The sequence below is a fragment of the Phyllostomus hastatus genome, unplaced genomic scaffold (assembly GCF_019186645.2).
Source record: "Phyllostomus hastatus isolate PE091 unplaced genomic scaffold, TTU_PhHast_1.1 phas_scaffold_78, whole genome shotgun sequence".
In the NCBI taxonomy this organism is placed as follows: Eukaryota; Metazoa; Chordata; class Mammalia; order Chiroptera; family Phyllostomidae; genus Phyllostomus; species Phyllostomus hastatus.
The window spans coordinates 63768466-63793580 of record NW_025334041.1 but is presented as its reverse complement, the minus strand read 5'-3'; the positions used below and the strand labels follow the sequence as shown (position 1 = coordinate 63793580).

Below are 25115 nucleotides of genomic sequence, written 5' to 3'. Positions count from 1 at the left end.
TTATCACGGCTTCTGTTATTTATCCAAAGTTCAAGGGACATACTTCTATTGTAGACCCTTGCTATCAGTTTGTAAAAACAATATGCTATATAGTTTACACATCATGCAGTGTTATTCAACATAAAAAGGGATATAGTCTCATACATTGGTCATACAGAAAAGTACTCTGGGAAAGTACACATCTAGGAGAATTATATGAAAACGTTTATAACTCATATACCATATATTTTTACTACTCAGAGTAACATCCCACCATATAACAATTATACCATCATAAAAATAACCTGATTATAACAACAGAGGCATAAGTTGAATTAGCTTTTAAAATTATTTTTTTAATTGTTACTTTTAGTACATGCAAGATATACAATGGTAATTATTCCTATGTGAGGAAAACGTATATCTAAGATACTTCTGTAACAGCAGTTTCTGTTTCTGAATTAATTCCTGTTGTCAAGAAAAGTCTTAAAACAGCACACAGATATGTCAGCATTAGTCTGTAGCACATTAAAAACTAAGCACATTACATAGTTATAGTTATTTAATATCTAACTGTGAGAAGGGTCACTATGTTAATTCCATTTTGACAGATAAAAGCACTACGTCAGGAGTTTTAAATGTTCACCACAGGTTACTGAGAAGATGTGAAGGAAGGGAGACCTCTGTGACTCCAAGTCCCAGACTTGTGCTTCACCAGGTCTGGGTTCCCCACCTAAGGAGCTCAATGTTTCCCCTGGGGCTTCTCTGCTCTGTAAGTCATTTAAAACAAACTGCAGAATTTCTAAATAAGCCAGGAGCTTCTTTCAAAGGCAAATTAATCCTGTTTATGTATAAGTTATTAGAATTAGAATTATTTGGTTTTGTTTCATATTTTATTTAATTTAGTAGAGTACTTTAAGTAAATAATGATTTTCATCCCCTAATTTTGTACATATTTTGGGGGGGAAATTTCATCTGTGGCCATGTAATTTTCAATTTATAAAAATACTTTGAAAATACTCCATTATTCATTGTAAAACTTGTCCTAAAATAGAAATGAGATTTCTGTAAGATGCTAAATTATTCCCAATGCAGTTTTTAGAGCTAACTTTTCTTAAAGACTGGGGAGAGGGAGCTTGTGTAAAATTCAATGAACACTTATTTGACAACTTAGTGTTTTCAATATGCTACACAGGCTTTCCCACACACTAGTTTCATGGGATTTTTAAAAATGTGTTCTGGGTAGAAAGGGCTCTATGATCTAGTATGTTTGAGCAGCAGTGGGTTAATGCAACAGGTTTCTTTACTGAAGGACTTTGCAGAGCTTTTTCACACTAATAAGTATCTCCATATTAGAGTTTTCTAGTCCACAATAAGCAGCATTCCCAAACTAAGCAATTTCAGATATGCTTTCTTGAAGAATATTTTATAACCTGTGCTCCTCAGAAAGCACTATGGGAAAAAGTGCATTATAGACATGCCCTGACTTAATGAGTAATATTTTACAAAAGGGTTCCCATTTCAGAGTGAAAAAATCACCTCCCATAATGAGTTTTAAATAGTTTTCAACTAATTTTTCATGAGGGAATTTTAAAACTTTCAGAAATGTATATATTAATGAGTCAATCTAAATAAATATTTTTCTAAAAATTAAATGATGCACAAACTCAACCATGACTATCAAGATTGCCAATGCCTTGCTCATGAATGCAGGCCACTCTCCCCTTCACCACCAGCTTTGTTGGCCTGGACAGCTGCAACTGCTGTGGACAAGGGGTATGCCTGGCAGGCTGGAGGACCAAAGGGCCCTTCTGGCCTATCCCTTTCTCGTCCCTCATGGAGACCTAGGCATGTTCTTTATGCATAGATATTCCTTTTCTAAAAAGTCTTCCCTTTCCTTTATGCTTCTGCTCAGGTGTTTCATGAAATTTATTTTATTCTTTATTTCTTCATTCTGCTCTTGAAATCCTAAACTGAAACTAATAATTGTGTCTGAAAAGTACACAATTTCTATTGGTTAAGTAGCTGTTAAAGAAATGGAAAACCATCCATTTCAGGTGAAAAATGCCAGATTAGACAGTGCCATCCAGCACAGAGCTCCCTTTTCAGTACTCAACTATCCTTTGAGAAACTCCTCAAGTCTCTTATTCTCACTTAAATTACTTTTCACTGCTTAATAAATTAGTTGTTCGTACTGTTTTATACTTTTTTCATTACATATGTACATCATATTCACTGTAAGTTCGTTACTGACTTTCCCAGGAACTTGAAGGAGCATTGTCCATAGGAAAATGTTCTAACTCCCATGCAGAGTTATTCTAATGAACCTGCAGAATGTAACACATTTACAAAGTCTGAAACCCTATGGATTAGCAATTTTTTCTTCACTTTATCTTTCCTATCACATTTCATTTCTGAGCAGAAACAATAAATTACTTCTTCCTTCTCATCTTCATCTTGTCTCAAAAATCTCCCTGCTTCTCCATAGAAATTAGATGGGCCAACTGGAAAGTGTTCACTAAAGCATTATATATTATCTGAAACTGTAAGCTGCAACAGGACTATCTTTTATTAGTTGCTATAATGTAATACCTAAGGTCAGTATGAAAAGTGGCCAAATACTACAAAGGAGACTTGGCATAGAAGACAAAAAGGGTAACTGATATTAGAAAGATCTCCTGGCAGAAATGCCCACATGCTCAACATCTGTGTATTTTTGTCAAAACGCTTGGCTGATGACTGCCACATCTCAATTATGGTTGGTCAGTGACATGGGGAAAACTGGTTTGGCTCAGTGTCTTTTACCCTGTCACATGGGAAGAAATTTTATCAACAAAAAGAAATGATAACAACAATCATTCATTTCCAAGTATTTAAAGCCCACCAGCCTTTGGGGGCCAACTCCCTTGCTGCTTCCTTTGGAAGGACAGCAGTGGACTCACTGTCACCCAGACAATGAAACAGCAGCCCCCACCACCAAGAGAAGGCAGAACAAAGAAGAGAACAAAGACATAAAGCAGTTTCAATTTTTACCATTTTACTTTATGTCCAATGTTTGACTTCACTACAAAACCACTTTTGTAAGCCCAACAGTGACTACTGAGTCACATACTATTTCAAAATAACAAACTGAATCTAGGATGATGTTGGTTTACATGACCTAGGAAATGAGACTGGTATGACTATAGTTATAATTGATAACAAGTACAAATATGAGGCTAAAGTCATTGACATATATTTAAGGAAACATTTACCCTTTTCCCCATACATATAATTACTAATTCCTATTTGTAAACTGTTCTGATAAGCAATAAAACAAATGCTAAATAAACCCTGTATAGTTTGGGGAGTTAAAACACCCAGCAAAACAAACTGACCTAAATTTCAGCTAAAACATAAAGCCCCAAAAAACAATCCTATATGTAACAGAAACTATATTACTCAAAAAGAAAGAATATTTATTAATCAGATATAATTTGGTTTATCAGTCAGAGTATGCTAGTATTTTATCCACTGAGAAACCAACCATTTTCTTGAGCAATGCCTTTTAAAAGACAGAAACAAACTAAAAACAAAATTAGGCCTCTCCTGCAATGTGTAATTTCTTCATTATGATGGAATGCAACAAAATATCTTGCCCTTGGGTTGCGCAGTTTCAGCCAAAACAAATGCAAATGGCTTGTCAGATGACAGCTGTTTGATAAGGCTCCTCTACAAGACCTGCATGCTTTCTTTTTTCCGTGAAACTTGGGATGAAAGGCAGAAGGCAGGAAGGGAATTAATGTAGCATACAGTCTAAAGGCAATGCTACAACCGTGATTAAGTAGAAAAGTTAACAGGCACAGATTTTCCATGGCTTCGCTGCGTGCAACCCATCCGTGTAACAAGTTGACAGGCCTAGTGCGTCAGCTCCATCATCCCCTCCGACAGCTAAAACGCAGCACTGCATCCCTTTTCAGAGAAAATTTGCGTCTGCACCATGAAGCGTTGTACATTATTTCTTAGCACTGCAGGGGGCTTAGGTCCATATGGAACCTTCACAAATATTACCACAGATCAAACCGGCGGCGTCTGCAGGCAGATTTGACATACCTATTTAAATGAACAGCAGGGGTCCTTGGGCAGCCTTGGGCTGTGCAGAGACAACCTCAGTGGAAAGCTTCAGCCGCAGCTCCATTACTCAGCAAAGACACACTCTACATTTATCATTCATTTCATTTCTGCCAGGGCAAGAAGCTCATTTGCCCAAGGTCAACAGAAACCGAAAAGAAGGTTTTCTTTTTCCGCCCCCCAAGAAATAGATGTACCTGACAAGTAGGGGTTTTGTCCTTTCACGTTTGTGGAGCTCCAACAAACATAAGACATTCTAAAAAGCAGAGGAAAAGCGCATATGCGATTCAAGCAACCTGAAATCTGACTGTGGATGGGGAAACCCACTGAATATTTTAAAAATCATACAATGAATAAAATTTGACACATTTTAAGAATAAAATTGGTTCTGTTGTTTAAAACTGGATATTAGCATCCAGGTTTCTCTCCTTTGGTCACAATAGGGAATGCCCATATTTGCACACTGTCAAACATTTAAGAGTTCTGAAAACAAAAACTTCCCAGCAGTCCCAAATACAGCTGGAAGTAGGTCTTTTTTCTAGACTTTCTAGACTCATATACTGTATTAGGCTATGAAATGCAGCAACTATATCTGCATAACAAGTACAGTAACTATCTGACTCCCTCCCAAGGTGCCTTGCAGACCCTGACAGGATATATACTCGCCCCTACCCTGCTTCATGTTTTACCTGGATTGCACATACATGCACAATGACTGAGTATCTATCTGCTAACATGATCTCAATTTGTAAGAAAAAGCATTTTAAGGACAAACCATTCTGTTATAAATTCTATGTTTATCTTTAGAAAAATGGATTAATAAAATACAAAGCCTTTCAACATATTATCTCACCTCTAGAAGTCCTATTTTTGTCCCTTATGACACATACTAGGTCAATTGTGAAGTTTAGAAAAATCTCTGGTAAAATCAGTTACTCAGCTTACAGTTCATGTTATTTATCATAAAATATAATATACTTACATGCATTAATGAATAATATGACTGTTTGCCAGTATAAAAGAGAAAATGAAATGGACGACCATCTTCTCCCCACTGGGTTGCTAATAAAAAGTCAGATGAAAACAAATAAACAAAAATAAAATATACACAGAGAGAGATCAAACAGATGTATTTAACTGCAGTCATGAGACATGTTTATAATTCTGATTAACTTTTAAAATAACAAAAAAGCATAATATTTAGAATTGTAATATTTAGTTTAGCATGTAACTATTTAGGGTATTTTATACCCACTGACATAAAACAATGTTTGTATTTGAGAAAATATTCCTAAATATCTCACCATGAGAATTTCTATAACTTGTTTTAAATAAACAGTCATAAAACAGACAAAATCAATTTGTTAGGACAAAAAATATTAGGTTTGGCTGTAAATACAATGCACTCCCATATTCTTAAAAACAAAAATTGATAAAGTCAATAATGTAGTTCATTCAGAAAATTAGAAACAGGTATAACATAATGAAGGAAAACACTAGATGGATTTTCCCACAACACATTATTTGTTTCAACTCTGTGAGGACATATCTCAGAGTTTAAAAATATCTAAAACAGAAGGGGCTCCCAAAAGGTGTTATGTGTAATTCCTTTTGAAATAGAGATGGTCATTCACATCTAATAAACACCAAACAAACTGCACAATTGAGTCTCTAGTAAGTAAACCAAACCACTAACTCCATGCCCTTTGCTGGTATTTCTACTGAATTGTTTCTCTGTTAACAATCTGTAGGAACTCTAATATGTTAAAAGAGCACACTCCTTTGTCTATTACATAAATTGTAAGTGCTTTTCTCCCAATCTGTCAGTTGCTTTTTAAATTTTGTTTATAGTGTCTTTCATAATCAAGAATTTAACATACATGTTTTTGTAGAATCTGGCACTTTTCCTCCATTGCAGTATTTCTCAACTGTTTTTTTTTTTCATTATCTACATTGCTAAGGAGCCTTTTTAGACATTTTGTTTTTCCTAATCGCCTCCTTCCCATGAAATCTTAATACCAGACATACTGCTTATGAGTTGAGGGCTGAAACACTGTAACAGTTGAGGTTTTTTCACTTCTAAATCAATTTATGCCCCCTTGCATGCAACATCACTGCACTGAAAAAGCATGCTTTAAGACTGGGTGCTTCCTAAAAATTATTTTCCTATATTTTCTTCTGAAATTTTTGTTTTCATGTTCAGAAATTTAATATAGCTGGAATTTATATTTGTGAGGCAGAAATCCCAGTATTTTCTCCAGCAAAGTGAGTCATTACCCATTAGTTCTTAAAGTACTACACTCTTTCTGTTGAAATACCACCTACACAATATGCAGGTAATCTTTTCCTTCGGAGGATAATTGGCATTAACCACAGGCCACTTTAAGTGAATATAGTTAAAAATAAAAAAGGCCATAATTTCATAGTAAATGGTGGGAAAAAACCCTGATAGGGAGTTTAGCTTGAAAAAATAAAGCAAGATTCTTATTTGCCAGTGGCTTGTGGATGATTTAAATACTTCTCCAACATCATTTTCATAGACTTCATGAAAGCCTGCATATTTTCCGATATTTATAACTTTACTATGCAATCAATTTTCACTGTATTATTAAAGCAGTCAGTTAGAAAGTAACCAAGAAAGACAAACACCATGGATGCAGATGGGTTTACTGAGAAGCTTAGAGGAATTTCTGAGTTTGGTCTCATTTCATGTGATTGTGTGTTTGTGTATACTTGATTTCTGAAGTATGTAAGTATATGCTCGCGCGCACACACACACACACTTTTGACTTCATTCAATCTAGATGTCAGACTTTAAGATGCCCCATTATGCATCTTTTATAAAGAAAGAAAAAAAGCTGACAGCACGCTTCATAGCTGGCATTAACTGTATAATGAATCCTGTTGTTAAAGATGTTAAAATTTGAAAAACCATGTCTTAGAACTTACAAAATATGGCATAAACAAATGTTGACACTGAATACTCTCATTTGATCTATTCTGTACCACTATTGCTATTTAATTAAAATCAGTTTTTTGCTGCATTTTGATATTTAATAGGCTAAGCTTCTTTCATTATTCTTATTTCTTTTAAAAAACTTTTTGCACATTTATTCTTTCAAATAAACTTCATGAATTTCTCCCAAAAGTCCTACCAGGACTTTTACCAAAATTATATTAAAAGTAGCTTTCAATCTTTCCTTATACAAACATGAAATTACTTTCCAGCTATTTAGATTTTTATTTATGATTGACTGTTAAGTTTTATAATTTTCTATATAAATCTCTTACATATTTAATGTTTTATTTGTATTTTTAGCTTTTGTTTCTCTTGATACTACCTCCTCGATCATGTTTTCTATAACATTAATTACACTAGTAATACATTCTTTTATTATTTTTTAAATAGATTTTATTTTTTAGCAGCAATTTTAGTTCACAGCAAAATTGAGAGGAAGATACACAGATTTACCATCTACCTCCTGCTTCCTCACTTGCAGAGCCTCCCCCATTATCAACACCCTCCACTGAAGTAATACATTTGTTACAACTGATGAGCCTACAGTGACATATCATGATTATCCAAAGTCCATGGTTTACATACTGTTCACTCTTGGTGTTGTCCATTCTTGGGTTTGGACAAATGTATCATGACATGTATCTACCATTATAGTATCACACAGAGTAGTTTCACAGACCTGAAAATTCTCTGTGTTCCACCTATTCATCCCTTCCTCCCCACCTAACTCCTGGTGACCAATGGCTTTTTACTGTCTGCATAGTTTTGTCTTTTTCAGAAAGTCATATGGTTGGAATCATACATGTAACCTTTTCAGATCGGATTTTTTCACTTAGTAACATGCATTCAAGTTTCCTCCATGTCTTTTTGTATCTTGATAGCTCATTAGTGAATAATCTTCCATTATCTGGATACACCAGTTTAATTTTCCACTCACCAACCAAAGGACATCTTCTAAGTTTTGATAATTATGAGTAAAGCTGCTATAAACATCTGTGTGCAAGTTTCTGTGCAGATATTAAGATTTCAGTTCCTCTGGGTAAATGCCAAGGAACACAGCACTGGATTATATGGTAAGAATATGTTTAGTTTTATAAAACTGCCAAACTGTCTTCTCAAGTGGCTGCACCATTTTGCATTTCCACTAGAATGTATTCCTGTTGTTACATAACCTTGCCAGAATTGGTGTTGTCTGAATTTTGGTCACTCTAACAGGTATGTAGTGGTATCTTACTGTTGCTTTAATTTGGATTTCCCTGATGTGGAGCATCTTCTCATATGTATATAACTTCTCTAGTGAGGTGTTTGTTAAGGTCTTTGGCCCATTTTTAAATCAGGTTGTTTTCTATTGTTGAATTTTAAGAGTCCCTTATACATTTTGGATAATGGTCCTTTATCAGATGGTTCTTTTCCAAATATTTTCTACCACTCTGTGGCTTGTTTTTTTCATTCTCTTGACAGTGTCTTTTGCAGAACAGAAATGTTTAATTCTCTCCAGCAGATTTGTACAAAACTCTTCCTCACAAAGGCACATTCAAATGTAAATAAGTTAGTGTGACATTAGTGTAAGCATAAACTCTACACTTATGTAATTTTAATATTTTTTAATTAAAAAGAAATTAGTTATAAATTCCATTATTAGTTATAAAAACTTTTTCACCTACTACATGACCACCATGGTATGAGAGTTCATCTGCATAATATGTAAGTGACTGCTAGTATATAACACTATAGCAAAAAACCTTATTTACTTCATCCTTGAGCAAACTTACCTTTTTGTTTCGGAAAAATCTGTTCAGGATGCTGTAAAATAAATTAAAAGTGCATTAGATAATTACTGTAACATATAAAACTAAGTGAAAGTTTTTAATATATTACTTAAGATAATTACCTTCATTATTGGCCTGGCTCGCTTCTCAAATAAACCACTGGGGAAAAGATAAGCAATAGCTCTCTGAAAATACACATAAAGGTTAATTAACAATTGTTATAAAAACCAGTTAATGTTATGATTAACAGTTATTGAGTGCCAGGCATCACACTAACAATTTCATATACATTATTTCATCTCAAAATTTTCTAAATGAAAGAACAGTTTACCACATACACATCCCCCAAAAGAAAAAAAAATGTAACGAAAGTAGTCCCTGGTTCTCCAACCCCCAGTAGATGTCTGAAGCCACTGTTAGTACCCAACCTATATATGTTATGTTCTTCCCTATACATACATACCTATGGTGAAGTTTACAGCTTCTGTTTGGCATATCTGAACTGCCAGCATCACTACTCTTGTGCTTTGGGGCCATTACCAAGTAAAATAAAGGTTACTTGAATATAAGTACTGTGATATCTCAACAATGGATCTGATATTAAGTGACTAATGAGCAGGAGCAAATATAGCATGGGCAAAGGGATGACACAAACCCTGGATGAGATGGAGAAGGACAGCAATTTCTAGAATTTTCCATTTAATATTTTTGGACTCAGATTGTATGCAGGTAATGGAAAACGTGGAAAGCAAACTGTGGATAAGGGGGAACTACTGTATTAAACTATTATAGTTACAACAATTTTCAAGTGTCATTTCAAACGTGAAAGTGATATTACACACAAATAATCTCTTTCTTTTTTTAAAGGAATGCTAGAGCTGCTCCTATACAGCTTCTGTGGTATGTATTCAAGAGCAATCAATCATTCTAACTCCCAGCTGGTGGTGCAAATATTAAAGACAGAATAGTGCACAGAGCAGCTCTAAGTCTTATCCACAGTGATATCCACTGATTTTTTGGCTACTCTTTGAAATTTTCCTCAAGCTGTGAGAGGTTTTTAAACTATTTTCCCAAATAGTTCTCTCAAGTGTCTGTTTCTCAGTGGGGAGTCTGAGTGTGACAGCTCCATTGTAGGAAACTTTTCCCTATACTGTAGGTCATTGAACATCCCTGGCTCTTTTTTACAATACAAATCTGTGCCAGTGGCATCCCCAGTGCTTGTGACAAACCTCTCTGTCTCTCTCTCTCTCTCTCACACACACACACACACCCAAATGTCCTTCCTTCACCTCTTAAGGAGCAGCACTGCTGCAAACCTCAGACCTGCTTGCTTTAGCCATGTCTTTTCCAGTAGTCCTTCTCAAAATTAAAAGTGAAAAAACAAAACAACACCCACCCATCCAAACTAACTAAATGCTCATTTTTGTTAACCGATGTCAGATGAAAAGTCCTTGCACTCTATCTGAACTCTAAATGAACTGGTGTCTCGGGTGAACACTGCTGCTCTTCTGGAGAGCCTGTTCTCAGCATGGGCCTGCTCTCTTCCCTCACACAGTACATGTGCTAGACCCAGTTCTGCTCCTGAAACTAGGGCCTATAATTTGGAGGCAGGGGTACAAATTCAATTATATTAGGAGACACAATAAACAATTGTGTCTCTGGATCAAGCTTTGTTCTCATTCAAGCTTTGGCCAATAAAACTGAAACTCAAAAACTTAAATATCAGAGTGTTAATTTTGTGAACTTTTTATTTTGAAAACCAGGGACACCTCTCCCTTCCTTCTCTGAAGGAGAAAAGCTGGACTTTTTAATAAGAGATGTGAGTCAACTACCATGGCAAAAAGATAAAACTGGACCTAAACCTTATACCACACACTAGAATAAACTCTACATGAGTCAGAGAACTAAACATAGAAAAGGGAAACAAAATAAAATAAGTACTAGAAGACAACATGGTGAATTCCTTTATAATGTAGATATACAAAGTCTTTCTTAACCATGACTCAAAATTCAGAAGCAAAAAAAGTTGAGTGGTTCAAGGATTGAGTGTTAAGTCTGTGAACCAAAGGGTCGCCGGTTCGATTCTCAGTCAGTCACATGCCTGGGTTGCAGGCCAGGTCCCCAGTAAGGTGCGTGTGAGAGGCCATCACACATTGATGTTTCTTGCCCTCTCTTCCTCCCTCCCCTTCCTCTTCTCTATAAACAAACAAACAATTTTTTTAGAAGTCAACCAATTAAACTACATTAAAATGAAAAAATATGGCTCAAATGCATTTATAATAAGAAAAGTACAATTAAAACCATTGAGATAACACTATTCATCCAACAGAACTAGCAAAAATTCAAAAGCTGGACAGCACACTGTTGGAGCTGTTAAGAGACAATGGCAGTGCCATGCTGGTGAGAGTGTCAAATGGCACCATCCTAAGGTTGGAAGTTTGACACTATCTAACAAAACTACATGTTTCCCTCAGCAATCCTACTTCTGTGAGTTTACTCTGAAGACACACCCCCTCAAAATATAGAACAACACAAGCACAGGTTATTTATAGATGCATAAGAGCAAAATATTAGAAGCAACCAAATCCCCATTCACAAGAGTTTGATTAAATAAACAATGGTATACTTACGTGATCAAGTATTTTGTACCCATAAAAAAATTGAGAAGAGCACGATGAAAAAGAAATGTGATTAGAATGAGACCACTGGTGTGAGAGAGAAATAAGAAAATACATATTGGAATAGGACAAAAATATACACAGGTTTCTTTTTGAAAACACAAATACAGAAAGAATAAAGTAGAAAATGATAAAAGTCATTCCTGATTAAGGGTGGGTGGCAGCAGGGTGAGGGCACATGGATGACGGTATAGAGATGACTTCTCAGTGTACTTTTTTGTATGCTTGAACTTTGAAGCATGTCAATGTTTTATATATTAAAGACTAAAATTTTCAAAAGAAACTCTAAAACTTAAAGAGAAGCAAATAAATCTAATTTCTAACAACAAAAATAATTGCAAATAAATCTTCAGCTTTCCTTGGTGGGCCTGTTGTTAGTAGTATTAATACTATAATTCTGAAACATTCTGTTTATATTATAGTAAATACATTAATTTTATAATTACCAAAATTTTATTGTAGAAGAGATACAAATATAATGTGAAGTAAAGTTTGAGTCAGACAAATCAATATAAACGCATGATCCTCAAACAACATTATATCCTTTATCATTTCTGTAATACTTTAAAAATATTGTTTTTTAAGTTCTGTCCCCTGAATGAGCACAGAAGCAATGGAACTCCCGGAGCAATGGGTGACCCAACCATCTAAATCTTGGTTTCTAATGGTTTCCTATTATGAGGAACATAGTACCCTTGGAGAAATGACTGGTTCTAGGACTAAGGCAGAGAAAGTAAAAAAAGAGCTTGAGGCATTTATCTTCCTAAGCCAGAAAACAAGCACGTGCACAAAAGATCACAGAGGTTGACTTCAAGGGTCTTGCACTGATCAAAGTTGGGATAATCTGAACATAAAAGAAAAATGACAATGCCTTATGACATTCAATATATGAGTATGTGTATGTTCAACAGTGTGCACAGATACCCTCTGAAGGGTGTGGGGGGCGGGGGAGGAAGAAAAGGAAAGCCTCTTTATAAAACAATACCAGTTAATAAAAGTAGAAGGAATGATGGAAATAGAAAATCATTGTTTTACAACTTCCAAGGCAATCATTAATTTCTGGCAAGGATCATCAATGAATGCTAAAGTCATGTGATGAAAAGTTAATGGAGAATAAAATATTCACATGGACTCAAAATATCCTACAGATTACTACTTACAGAAGGAAAAATCTCCTTTCACAATAAAGAGGTCTCGTGGTCACCACCTTCACCAAGGGACCAAGGGATCAGGCATATTGTACAGTCCATAGTGGGACAAACTAACTGTACTTACTGGTGTGAGGCAATGAGAAGGCTATAATATCATGTAAGGAGTATCATTTATACATTCTAAATCTGATCATGAGGAAACAATTAGAATGCCAGAATGCCACACAATTGCACAAAACACATGGTCTGAATTCTACAAAAGCCCAAGCTAGCTATAAAGACATTTTGGAAAAACTGGGAAAATCTAAATATAGACAATATATGACATTATAGAATTATAAATGTATTATATGTGATAGTGTTACTGTAGGAGACAATAATATAAAGGGTTTTTATGCATTTAGGGTTTAAATAAATGCTGATGTACTTAGGAGCTAAGTGTTAAGATACCTGCATTTTGAATGATTACTCACAAAACTTTATTATATACATACAACTTTATATTACATACCCATCGTAGGTAACCATTATATTCATGTATAATGTGCACCCTTACTTTTCCCTAAAAAATTCAGGCAAAAAGTGCACATTACACACGGCAAAATATGGTAAGTTCAACTTTTTGACTTGGAGTGAGATCACCATAATTACCAGGAGGAAAATCCAAATGATTTTAAATCAGTGTCAAACCATCAGTGGCATCGCTTTCAAATATGAAAATGACAATTACCTTTAAGTGACCACGCAATAGTATCTTAGAAGGAAATAAAAATGTGAAGAATTCTATCCCACAGTTAGATTTCTAATGAAAATGAAGACTTAGAAAAGTCACAAAGAAGTTAACTGGTAGAACCTGAAAATAAACCATAAATTCCAAAAGATGGTATTACAGGCAATGTGTGCCCGCCCCCACAATGAAAACAATCAAAGAATTTGTTAGAAGTACTCTGAAATTCCACTGAAAGGATCAAGAAATGTGGCTTTGCCTTTTAAAAAAACTCTCAGCTAAAAGTAAATTTACACATATTTACTAATTTATATTTCCTCACTGTATTAGGTTGTAATAACAATACAGCAATTCTCCTATTTTATTTTACACCACACTGTATCAGTAATGAGAAATGAAGTATGTATAATCTACTACAATATATTGTACCAACTATCTTACATTACATTTGTACTTAACTATATTAGGTTCTGTACCAAGTACTATGGAGAAGATCCACAGAGCAAAAGATACCATGTCAGATAAAAAACAAAATCACAAGCTCGGTAAAAACAATTAAAAACAAAAAATCTAAGAAAAAGAAACAAGAGACAGAATAGTAAACAATATAAACCAGTTCTTTTTCAACCAAATAAAACATACGAAATAGAAAAGATGCATCCCCTATGCTGTAGTGTGCATGGAGCAGCACTAACACGGCCTACACTATTGTTTCTGTTTATCCCCTATGGGCATTCTAAACAACAAATTCTGAAGCAAAAAAGGACTATCTGGGTTTTATGGTAAAAAAATCACAATTTTGTTGCTTTCTGTATGTTAACTCCCAGTTAACATACACAGCTGTTAAAACTCCAGTTAGTGACTACTCTTTTGAAATAAATAGTAAATATTTCTTAGAACAAGAAAATCTGGAGTGCTGGGATTACGTTGAACAGCCTACAGACATGCTTTGGGCAGAGTGTTCCATGCTATAAACGCTCACTTTCACTGCATTTCAAAATTCTGAAGCAAGGGAGTGGTGAACATGAAAACTGGGTGAACATGTAAACAACATAATCTTTACTGTGTCTTATAACCATCAAAACATTTTTCAAGTACCATCAATATTAAATACTTGAATTTATGCGAAATTCAACCTGGCGAAGTTCTTACATGTTTCAAATGAATCTGAAAATTTGAAAAAAAGCATTACATACATAGCTTCAGTTCAAGGTTGGCTGTCACAAAAACAAAAATCCCTGTTTCTTTTGGAAAATAAAAGGTTGAAGTATAGATGGTCCCCGATTTTTGATGGTTCAACTTAAATTTTTAACTTTACAATGGTGCAAAGCAACCATACTTTGAATTTTGATCTTTTCCCAGGCTAGCAATATGTGGAACTGTACTCTCTCCAGATGCTGGGCAGTGGCAGCGCCCACAGCTCCCAGTCAGTTGCATAAACACGAGGGTAAAGGACCAATACATTTTACACTGCGTGTTCCTTTTGTGAGATGATTTTGCCCAATTGAAGGCTAAGGTAAGTGTTCTAAGCATCTTTATGGTTAGCTAGGCTAAGCTATGATGTTTGTTAGTTTAGGTGTGGTAAATATCTTTTTTTTTAACATATTATTTTTGACTTATGATATTGTCAACTCAGTAATAGGATTATTAAATATAGATAGAATCCTACTTAGCTGCTATACATTTCAGAATAAGTATAGTTAGGTATTTATTAGACTACAGCAAAACTTATTTGAATCCAAAACAAAAAAATACTGACAAAAAAATAAAGAATGCAAATTAAAAAAAATTAATCCAAGTGAGTCATGGAGTAAAGTAATGTTCAATTACAAACATGTTTCTTACTTTTTTAGATTTTAACTAGAATACTGGCATTGAAGAGTTCCTGAAATGAAGGCAAAGTACTTTGACTATATTCTTAGGTTTATGTCAAGTATAAAAAGATTGCAGACTCAGCCCAGGAAAAGCACTGGGTCAGGAATGCAATCTCAATTAATTAGGTATCCCAGCTGAGCAGTGGGTTTGCAGCTGTTAACTTGATCAATGACTTACCTAAATGTCATCTCTACTGATTCGCTTATAAATTACCAGCAAGTGAGACTAATGTACAGGTGCTAATTTATTTAAACTGTTCTCTACATTTCTACATAGCTTTATAAACTGCATCTGGCACCTAATGTTAGCTGTCAGTTGTACTTAGACATGCCTGTCCTAACGACTCTGTTCATTAGAAGTGAGCACAAATTATGAAATATTGTGAAAAATGATACATCAAATGGAATAGGCACAGCAAATCAATTAGAGAAACTTCACATAGCATATTCACACTTAGGAGAATAGAACATTCTGGTTTCAGAATGAGGTCTATAATACCAATTAAAAAGTAATCGGTAGACTTCAGTAGTGTTATATATCAATTTGCTGGCTTTTTTCCTGAAATTCTATAGTAATGAAGAACTTAACTTTTAATTACCAAATAAAGACATTAGTAAATGCAAGTGTAATTCTGTATTCATATTATTTAATATGATCTTTTGTTTCCAAAAATTTTATAACTGATACTGCTTAATTCAAAAAGGAAAATGCAAATTATCAGTGGTCCTCAACTTTTTTGTGTTTACAGCATGAGTTTGAGAAAAATAGTTTTTCATGGTACACGTGAAAGGATTAAAAGACTCAACAATACTAAACACATTAGCAATAACTGTAACCCAGTGTCCACTGCAGCATAACAGTGAGTTATCATATCTGTTAAGTTATATGGGCACCGACTGTACTATTCACCTGCCAGCCATTTGCCTTGGGTCACTACTTGAGGACAATTGTTTTCTGCCCTGCCTCTGCTACAGACTATGGGACCTATTTCTTTATAGTTTCCACACATAAGATCTTCTTTTGACCAATGTGTAACTGTTTTACATTGAATTACAAAACCCACTCAGCTCAATACTCAGCTGACAGGTTCCTCATCACTGCAACATACATTGTTACAGCCAAAAATACTTCTTATATGAACACCGATCAGCATTTGGCAGTCACCAGTGAAAAGTTTATGGAATAGGAGTTGAGAACCACAACATTAAGACCTATTTTCAAAATACTTAGCATGCATTTTAAGTACTTTGAGTAAGACACCTATATACTACTGATTGTTAGAGGGACCTGTTTTTCCTCCTATTACATATTCTGAAGGTGGTAGCACCACAGCAGTTCAGTAGGAAATAGCAGTAAGTGATTTCTTTCTTTTTGGTATGCTTAAAAAATCAGCCAAAAATGAAAACGTTTTGAAATGGAGAAAATCTATCTATACCTGTCAATGACTGGTTTCTTTGTAGTTAATTTGCTATTTTACCGAATAAAATTTTTTTCATATAAATTTAATAGCAAGATTGAGCATTAAATACAGCAAAGTAATTTTGCAAAAAAAAAAATTCTAGCAGATAGTCTGTAGCTTTAAGAATTAAAAAGTTTCTAAATAATTTAACTTTAAAGTATCAACAGTTACAAGAATTATTTTTATTCATAAAATTTCATCTGATTTAAAAAAATTACCAACCCACATCTGAACACTTTTTAAAACTTTATTAAGAAAACACTAGCATATAAAATTAGCTAAGTATAATTTTCAGACATAAATTACATATGCTATATACTCAGTGAGGCCAGAGACCAGATTTCTATTCAAGTTCAACCCTGAATAAAGTTGTAAACCTAGAAATCAACCAAAAAAGGACTATGAAGAGGAGAAATAGTTGCCATATTGATAAATTTACGATTTTACTTCGTAGGAAGGGCACATAGGTCCTCATACTGAGTCCATTGGCCCTTTATTTTAATTCACATGCCTAATAAGTTTAGTTACACCAGAAGGTGGGAAGTCATGAGAGCAAGGCCAGGGGCACACACATGTGCATAGACATTGTGATAGGAAAGGAGATGGCAGGAATCAGAATAAAGCATAGCCAGGCCATTCAATACAAGGACAAACATTCACTAGGAGCCACAGCTGGGAATCACAGTTGTACAGCCATGATAAAAAGGAAAATCCTGAGGCACTATAATGTTAAGTTATACTCATTATATTCTATTGTACAAGGTTGGGGAAACTACAACTTATTTTAGAAAACATTACCCCCCAAAATAATCTTTGAAAGTGTAGAAAAACAGACTTTGGGTACAGAAAGACCTTGTATAGCCCTGGTTTCTTAAACAATAAAAACTACCCCATAAGGTTTTTATAAACATTAAATGTAGTGATGTGTACCAGGTTCCCCGAGAGCATCCTGCACATATATAAAAAAGAGGTGTTTAGTAAGTGGTGGTATTTTTCATTACAAATAATTGAAGATAGGCTTCCTTATCTGGAAAATTCCCTTTTGTGGAATATCTAATTTCCTGATCATATTAAATAAAGTTACTGTAGCTCATTTTAATTTATATATTAAAAAACACATTATAAAAAGAATGATAACTTCTAAATATAAAACAGCAATCATAATGTTCTTCCACAGATAATCTGGAAGGTTAAAATATTTTCCTGATTTTGGATGTCAAATGATTTTTTTTTGTCTTTAGAAGTAATTAAGCATTTTGTCAGTATGGAAATGCTAGATAAGACCCATCAGCTATAATGTCTCTTTCAAATTATACACACAGCTGAAACTCTTACAAAAATAATATTTTCAAAAACAAATGAAAACAGGAACTATAATGGGTGAGTTATTTTAATGCCTTGATAATGGTTATCACTGTCCTCTTTGTTTTTATATATACTCAGATGCCAAAGGGAGCCCTAAATTTAATAAAAATGTCAAAAGAGTTTATTGATATGTGAGACAGTGAAGCAGACCAATCACGTGCAGAAAATAGTACAGCAGAATTACATCACTGGTGTCAGGCAAATGGCTAACACTCCCTCCTGCACAGGCTTTTAGAGGGTGAGACAAAACACCAACCGACTATACAATGCAACCTCCAGTTTAAATCACTCAGTGATAAGTCAGTGTATTTCAACAGTATTTCAGATTATTCTCCCTAACACTTAGTCTCAGGTGACGTGAAAATTTGTGTGACAAATGCAATTGGAAAACTAGGAAGCGCCCCTGGCTGGCGTAGCTCAGTGGACCGAGTGCGGGCTGAGAACCAAAGCATCGCAGGTCCAATTCTCAGACAGGGTACACGCCTGGGTTGCAGGCCATGGCCCCCAGCAACCGCACATTAATGTTTCTCTCTCTCTCTCTTTCTCCCTCCCTTCCCTCTCTGAAAGTAAATAAATAAAATCTTAAAAAAAAAAAAACCCCTAACAAGTAAATAGACTTAAAAAAAATGATGGTACAGTACACCCTCCAATGAAAATAAATTAAAAAAAAAAAAAAAGAAAACTAGTAAGTGATTCAAGCTATGGTAGATTTTATTTATTACAATTAATTGTATGAGAATAACACAGTGCACTAAACTCCTGTTCTTTAGTTATATTCTTAGGTAGGTAAGCAGCTGTTATTCCTTAAGAGACAAGAAAATCAAGTGACAGTGCTGTGACTTGCTCGGAATTACAATGTTAGTTAGTGACGCTGCAAAATTTCTTATCCCAGGTTCTGCATCTTCCTATGTCACTTCAATTATAATACATTTATTTTTATCAAAAAGATCCATTTAACAACCAAATTCTAAATATTCTGCATCTATATTCCTCACAACACAAGAAATTCAGCTTCATTTTACAAGATTCCACATACTTTAATCAAGCAGTTGGAGACTTTTTAAAATATTAATTGATGAGTTCATTACATTTTTTTTAAGTCTAAGACAGACTTTTTATTGTATTCAATTAGTACAATGACACAAAACAACATCACCTTACTTTTACCACACACACAAAGTTTTAACAGTACAGGAAAACACCCTGACTGGTGCGGCTCAGTTGGATGGGTGTCGGCATGCAAGGTGAAAGGTCACCAGTTCAATTCCCAGTCAGGGCACATGCCTGGGTTGTGGTGTATGCAAGAGGCAACCTATTGATGTTTCTCTCACACATCGATATTTCTCTTTCTCCCTCCCTTCCCCTCTCTCTAAAAATAAATAAATAAAATCTTTAAAAAGAAAGTACAGAAAAGCTGTCACTTCTTACATTTACTTAGTGATGTCAATTTAAACACATCTTCTCTAGAAAACAATTTTATGTTTTAAAAACCAGAACTAAACATATTATTTCTGACTGAATGACAGGATCCTTTAAGACTTCTCTAAATAATATAAAAAGGATACTCTAGATGGGGACACCAATGTGTGTCTGTTGTAAACACCTTAAAAATTTTACAGATATTTTAATATATAAAAATAAATATTTTAAATCTTACAAATCTTTACTTAAATACATTCCAAGATGGTTTTGGCTATTATTATTTTAGCAATGGGTTAATAAGCAATATAAACAGTTTCTAATACATAAAATATAAATAGTTTAATCTAAACCCAATGGCACCTTATTTACTTAAGTAAAAATTATACAGTAAGCCTAGACTTTTAACTATATAGGTAACTGAATTAAATTATAGGTCATGTCTACTCTGTAGAAATTAAATTCTCATGAAAATAAACTTTAACATCCCAAACTAATACTCTGGTTAATTATACAAGCAATGAACTAACCATTCCGAACAACATAATTCATTTTTAATACTTATGTTGTGAAAATACTTATCCCTTTAGACAGAATTACAAAACTGCCAACTGATTCTGTTTCTCTCAGTGAGCTAAATATGCAGCATGTACTGGTACATCCTAGAAGGCTGTAAAGAAATGCTCAAAGATGCTGCTAAGGAAAAAATCAGTTGGATAGTAGGATCTTCTTACTGAGAACTCAGGAACATACAGGTCACAGGAGAGAGGGAAGGTCCATCTTTAAAAAGCAAACTAATAAAAATAAATATCCCTCTTACAACATGCCAGACCCAGATGGCTTCACTGATGAATGCAACAAAACATTTAAATAATAATTAATACTAATTCTTCACAAATTCTTTCAAAAATGAAAGAGGAGAGAACATTTCCCAACTTATTGTATGAGGTCAGTATTATCGTGAGGTGACAAAGACATTACATGAAAATTGCAGATAAGAATCAATTAGAAGCAAAAATCCTTAGCCAAATGTTAGCAAGCCACTCTAGAAACACACAAAAAAAAGATTATCCACACTTACAAAGTAGGGTTTATTCTAGAAATACAAAGTTAGTTTAACACCCAAATCAGTTAATGTAAAAAAATAAAAAAATAATTTGTATCCTTTAAAGCAGCGATTTTCAAACTTTTTCATCTCACAGAACACATAAACTAATTACTAAAATTCTGTGACACATCAAACATTCTATTTTTGCCAATCAGACAAAAAAAGGTATAACTTTGACTAATTTACACCTGATAGTTATTGTTGTGTTAGCTGTTGTCATTTTTTTAATTTGACAATCTAAGGGAAAAGAGGTCAGTGATCCTGACTAAATAGTAGCACGTGCTTTAAAAATTCTGTGCCATGGTAAATCAGTTGAAAATCACTGTTTTAAAGTATTAAGTTTGACACTGAATAAAATCTGATTCTTGTGAATCTTAATTGACATCCTACATTTATGTTAGCTCAAGGTCCTATTAAAAGTTTAACTATTAATAGTAATATTTCAATGAACAATGTTTAAAAGCTTTATTTATTATTTTATTTTTAGAGAGAGGGGAAGGGAAGGAGAAAGAGAGGGAGAGAAGTATCAATGTGAGAGAGAAACATCAATCAGTTGCCTCTCATAGAGCCCCAATCAGGAACTGAACCCCAAGACCAGGAAAATGTCCTAACTGGGAAGGGAACCAGTGATCTTTTGCATGCCTGGGTTGCAGGTTCAGTCCCTGGTCAAGGCGTGTACAAGAGGCAAGTGACTGATATTTCTCTCTCACATCACCGTTTCTTTCTTTTTCTTTCTCCCTAAATAAAATCTTTAAAAAAGAAGAATTTAAAAATAAAGGAAACAATTTTACCTAAATCTTTTTAAAAAGAAATTAATGCTTTTAATTTAAGCATTAGAAAAATTATTTCTAAGGCATAAACTTTAAATAATGTCAAACTTAAACTGTGAAAACTATAAAATATCATTGAAAGAAATTAAAGATATAAATAAATAAAAGACATCCCAAGTTCACAGATCAGAAGACAATATTAGGACAGTGATACTCCCAAAATTGACCTACAGATTCAACACAATCTCTATGAAAATGCTAGCTGGCTCTTTGCAGAAACTGAGAAACTCATCCTAAAATTCATAAGGAAATTCAAAGGGCACATAATAGCCAAAATGATCTTGAAACAGAAGAACAAAGTAGGAGTACTTCCCAATTTCAAAATTGATTATAAAACTATAGTAATGAAGACCGTGTAATATTGACATAAGGATAAACATACAGGTCAATGAAACATAATTGAGAGTCTAGACATAAACCCTCATATTTATAGCCAGTTGATTTTCAGGTGACAAAAAACAATTCAATGGGGAAACTACTCTGTTTAACAAATGCCAGTGGGACAGCTGGATATCTTCAAGTAAAAGAATGAAGTTGGAACCCTATCTCACACCACATATAAAATCTGCCCCAAAATGAATCACTTAGGAAAGAACTAAAATTATAAACCTCTTTAAAGAAAAACATAAGTGTAAATCTTCATGACTTTGGATTAGCAATGGTTTCTTAGGTACATATCCAAGAGAAGTGAAAACATGACCACACAAAAACTTTTACACATGTTTATAGCAGCATTATTCATGACAGCCGGATAGAAACAATCCAAATGCCCATCAACTAATGAATAGATTAAAAAGAAATGCAGTATATCTACACAATAGTAAATTATTTGCCAATAAAAAGGAATGAACTGACACAGGATAACACATGGATAAATCTTAAAACCAATATACTAAGCAAATGAATCCAGGCACAAAAGATCACATCTTATATGATGCTGCTTATATAAAATGTCCAGAGTAGGCAAATCTATAGAGACAAAAAAAATACAAAGTAGTTGCCTAGAGCTTGGGGGACGGGAGAAGTTTCACAGTGGCTGCTAAGGGTATAAAGTTTTGTTATGGGGTAATGAAAATGGTCTACAATTAGAATGAGGTAATGGCTGTAAAACTCTGTGCACAGACTAAAAACCAGTGAAGTATACTCTTTAGATGGCATGTGAAAGTATGTTTCAATAAAACAGCCCCCTAAAACAAACAAACAAAAAAAAACTAAACAACTTTAGGGTACTTCTGGCTAAGATGGAGGTGTAGGTAGATATACTGGGCCTCCTCACACAACCAAGGGAAGTACAACAACAAATTTAAAAATAAAAAAATAACCAGAACAGCCAGAAAATCAAATTACATTGGAAGTCCTACACTCGAGGAGTTAAAGAAGAAATATTCATCCAGACCGGTAGGAGGGGAGGAGATGGGCGGCTGGGGTGGAGAGGACTCAAGGCAAAGCAGCAACTGGGGGACTGGGTGGTCCCACATTTGCATGGGATAAAACCAGGAGGAATAACTGGGGAGTAAGACAGACCACACAACCCAGGGTTCCAGCATGGGAAAATAAAGCATCAAAACTTCTGACTGAAAAATCTTATGGGGGTTGAGGTGGAGGGATAAACTCCCAGCCTCACAGGAGAGTTTTTTAGAGACCCACAGGGTCCTAGAACATACACAAACCCACCCACCTGGGGAATCAGCACCAGAAGGGCCCAATTTGCTTGTGCATAGTGGAGGAAGTGACTGAAAGCTGGCTGAGAGCTGTACAAGGGTCAATGTTCCCTCTTCAACCTCTCCCCTACATACAGTGCCACAATGTAGCTATGAGGGTTGCCTTGCCCTGGTGAATACCTAAGGCTCTGCCCTTTACTATGGAACAAGCATGCCAAGACAAAAAATGGCCCAAATTAAAGAACTGATTAAAGAGATAGCTAACCTATCAGATGCAGAGTTCAAATCACTGGTAATGAGGATACTCACAGAAATGGTTGAGTATGGTCACAAACTACAGAAAAAAAGTGAAGGCTATGAAAAGCAAAATAAAGGAAAAAAAAGGGAACCGACAGTGAGGGGAAGGAAACTGGGACTCAAATCAATGATTTGGAGCAGAAGGAAGAAGTAAACATTCAGCCAGAACAGAATGAATCAGTAAGAATTCAAAAAATGAAGAGAGGCTTAGGAACCTCTGGGACAACTTTAAATGCTCCGACATCCAAATCACAGAGGTGTCAGAAGAAGAGGAAGAGCAAGAAATTGAAAATTTATTTGAAAAAATAATGAAAGAGAACTTCCCCAATCTGGCAAAGGAAATAGACTTCCAGGAAGTCCAGGAAGCTCAGAAGTCCCAAACAGGTTGGATCCAAAGAGGAACAAACCAATGTACATCATAATTTCATTACACAAGATTAAAGATAAGGAGAGAATCTTAAAAGCAGCAAGAGAGAAGGAGACAGTTACCTACAAAGGAGTTCCCATTAGACTATCAGCTGATTTCTCAAAGAAACTGTGCAGACAAGAAGGGCCTGGAAAGTATTCCAAGTCATGAAAAGCAAGGACCTACACCCAAGATTACTCTATCCAGCAAAGCTATCATTTAGAATGGAAGGGCAGATAAAGTGATTCCCAGATAAGGTCAAGTTAAAGGAGTGCATCATCACCAACCCCTTATTTTATGAAATGTTAAAGGGACTTATCTAAGAAAAAGAAGATAAAAAAACAAAAACTAAAACAAACTAAGCAAACAACTAGAACAGGACCAGAATCACAGAAATGGAAGATCACATGGAGGGTTATCAGCAGGGAGGGGAAGTGGGGAGAATGGGGGAAAAGGTACAGGGAGTAAGTAGCATAAATGGTAGTAAGAAAATAGACAGGAGGAGATTAAGAATAGTGTAGGAAATGGAGAGGCCAAAGAACTTATATATACAACCCATGGACATGAACTAAAGGGGGGTGATGCAGGTGGGTGGTGGGGTGCTGCGTGGAGGGGAATGAAGAGGAAAAAGGGGACAACTGTAGTAACATAATTAATAAAAAATATTTTTAAAAAAGTAAACAGCAAATGAAGTTGTCTCAGGAAAGAGAAGATTTACAGGCACACAGATACAGAGATTGTATTTCTCTCTGAAAAGCACATCTCTAGTATAACTGCTGTACCAAGATGCTTATTAGACACATATTGTTTGAAGGATACATATTAAATGGGGAAGGAGAAGATCTTAATTAGTTTTTGGTCCTTTTCTTCAATTCTTCTTTAAAATATAATAATTTTTTTAGTATGCAAATACTAGTTACATTTTATTTTCTTCAATTCTTCCAGGAAATCATAATATTTTGAGTATATAGTTAAAATTATGTAATACATTCTGGATATTATCAGATGTTTATATCTATGAAATAAAACTCATATGAAAAAAGAACACTAGGTTCAAGGTTTAAGTTTTATAGCTTTTTTCTTTATCCATACTTGCATCTTTAAACACGGTGCTTATTTTTTCTGTCCTCAGTCTCTTCATCTAAAGATGGTGCAATACTTACACTTTTGATAAAATTAATGTTATAAAAATACGGTTTCTCCTGGCTGGTGTAGCTCAGTGGATTGAGCATGGGCCTGCAAACCAAAGTGTTGCAGTTCAA

At 34.7% G+C, this 25115-nt stretch overlaps 1 protein-coding gene across 1 annotated transcript in view; it reads right to left on the bottom strand.

Moving 5' to 3' along the window:
- MRPS9 (mitochondrial ribosomal protein S9) overlaps positions 1-25115 on the bottom strand; it is a 61044-nt gene that overhangs the window by 16614 nt on the left and 19315 nt on the right. The window contains exons 3-5 of the mRNA XM_045828445.1: positions 9000-9062; positions 8881-8911; positions 5072-5151 (exon numbers count right to left, since the gene is read on the bottom strand). Coding sequence (XP_045684401.1) covers positions 5072-5151; positions 8881-8911; positions 9000-9062 — 174 coding nt within the window. The remainder of the gene's footprint in view (positions 1-5071; positions 5152-8880; positions 8912-8999; positions 9063-25115) is intronic.